The following is a 1106-nucleotide window of genomic DNA, read 5'->3' as shown; positions in this document are numbered from 1 at the left end:
GGCTGAAGAACAATACTGGCCGGCTCCCCTCCATCGCGGGGTGGGGGGGCAGCGCTCGGCCTTTCTGGGGTGGAGCCCGCAGCCCCTGCGCCAGGCCCTCACTCACCACGGCAGTCGGCGAAGTCCGGGTGCCCGGGCGCGTAGTGCCCACACAGCCGGCCCAGCAGCCGGCGGTAATGCAGCAGTCGCTGGGTGGGCTTCAGTAAGAAGGAGCTGAGAGGCAAGTAGCAGACTTTCTGGAGCTCGAACTCTTTGTACACCGCCTCCAGCTTCTTAACGCGCTTGGCTGCCTTTTCCAGCTCCATCAGGACCTCGTCGTGCCTTTGGAAGTGGCCAGTGAACTGCTATTGGGGCACGACACAGACCCTTTAGGTTAGGTGACAGGGGAGGGGGCCGAGCAGCCGGCCTATCTGGGCGGCATCTGCCGTGTGGGCGTCCAGCAGGCAAGCGGCCCAGCCCTGGTTCAGACAGGAGGGCGGGGCTGTGCACGCTGTCACGGCCACCCTCGGCTGCATCAGGGGCTCCACCTCCACCTTACAGGTGAAGAACCAGAACCGAGGCCGAGAGGGCCGGGTCTCGCCTCGTGCGACATAGCGGTGAGCTCCTGGTGGGACGACACCAGCCCGGCTCCAGCTCTGCCTCAGCACGGCGGAGGGGGGGCGAGGCAGGTGAGTGATCTGCTGTCAGAGGGAGGGGACGCTGAGGCCTCCCCCCGAGGCTTCCACAGCACCAGCTGCTCCAGGCCACCATGGCCTGATGGAGGCGCGAGGGGACGCCCTCCCCGGGAACGGTCCCACAGGTACTCCTGCGCCCGGAGCCACCACACGCACGCCGCGGTCGGTACCTTCAGCTGACGCATGTTCCTGAGCAGCACGTCCCCGATCCGCTGACGACTGCCTGTGGCTCCGGAAGGCCGTTCCCTGTACAGACGACGAGACAGTCACAACCTTGCGAAAGCTCGCGAGACTCACCCTGACAGGCCCAGTGTGACTGGCTGTCCTAGCCGGGTGCCTCGAAGGGCGAGGCCCGTCCTCGACAGAACCGGGTACGACATTTGGGCTGTTCTCTCGAAGACGGCAATCGGGCCAAAACAGGATGGCCTACCT

At 65.9% G+C, this 1106-nt stretch overlaps 1 protein-coding gene across 7 annotated transcripts in view; it reads right to left on the bottom strand.

The window, feature by feature from the left end:
* FARP2 (FERM, ARH/RhoGEF and pleckstrin domain protein 2) overlaps nt 1–1106 on the bottom strand; it is a 69969-nt gene that overhangs the window by 13124 nt on the left and 55739 nt on the right. For all 7 annotated transcript variants that reach the window (XM_025045444.1, XM_025045446.1, XM_025045447.1 and 4 more), the window contains exons 16-17: nt 845–920; nt 107–344 (exon numbers count right to left, since the gene is read on the bottom strand). In XM_025045444.1, the coding sequence (XP_024901212.1) occupies nt 107–344; nt 845–920 (314 nt within the window). The remainder of the gene's footprint in view (nt 1–106; nt 345–844; nt 921–1106) is intronic.

Source organism: Pteropus alecto, unplaced genomic scaffold (assembly GCF_000325575.1).
Source record: "Pteropus alecto unplaced genomic scaffold, ASM32557v1 scaffold143, whole genome shotgun sequence".
Classification (NCBI taxonomy): Eukaryota; Metazoa; Chordata; class Mammalia; order Chiroptera; family Pteropodidae; genus Pteropus; species Pteropus alecto.
This window is presented reverse-complemented; position numbering and strand designations above follow the sequence as displayed.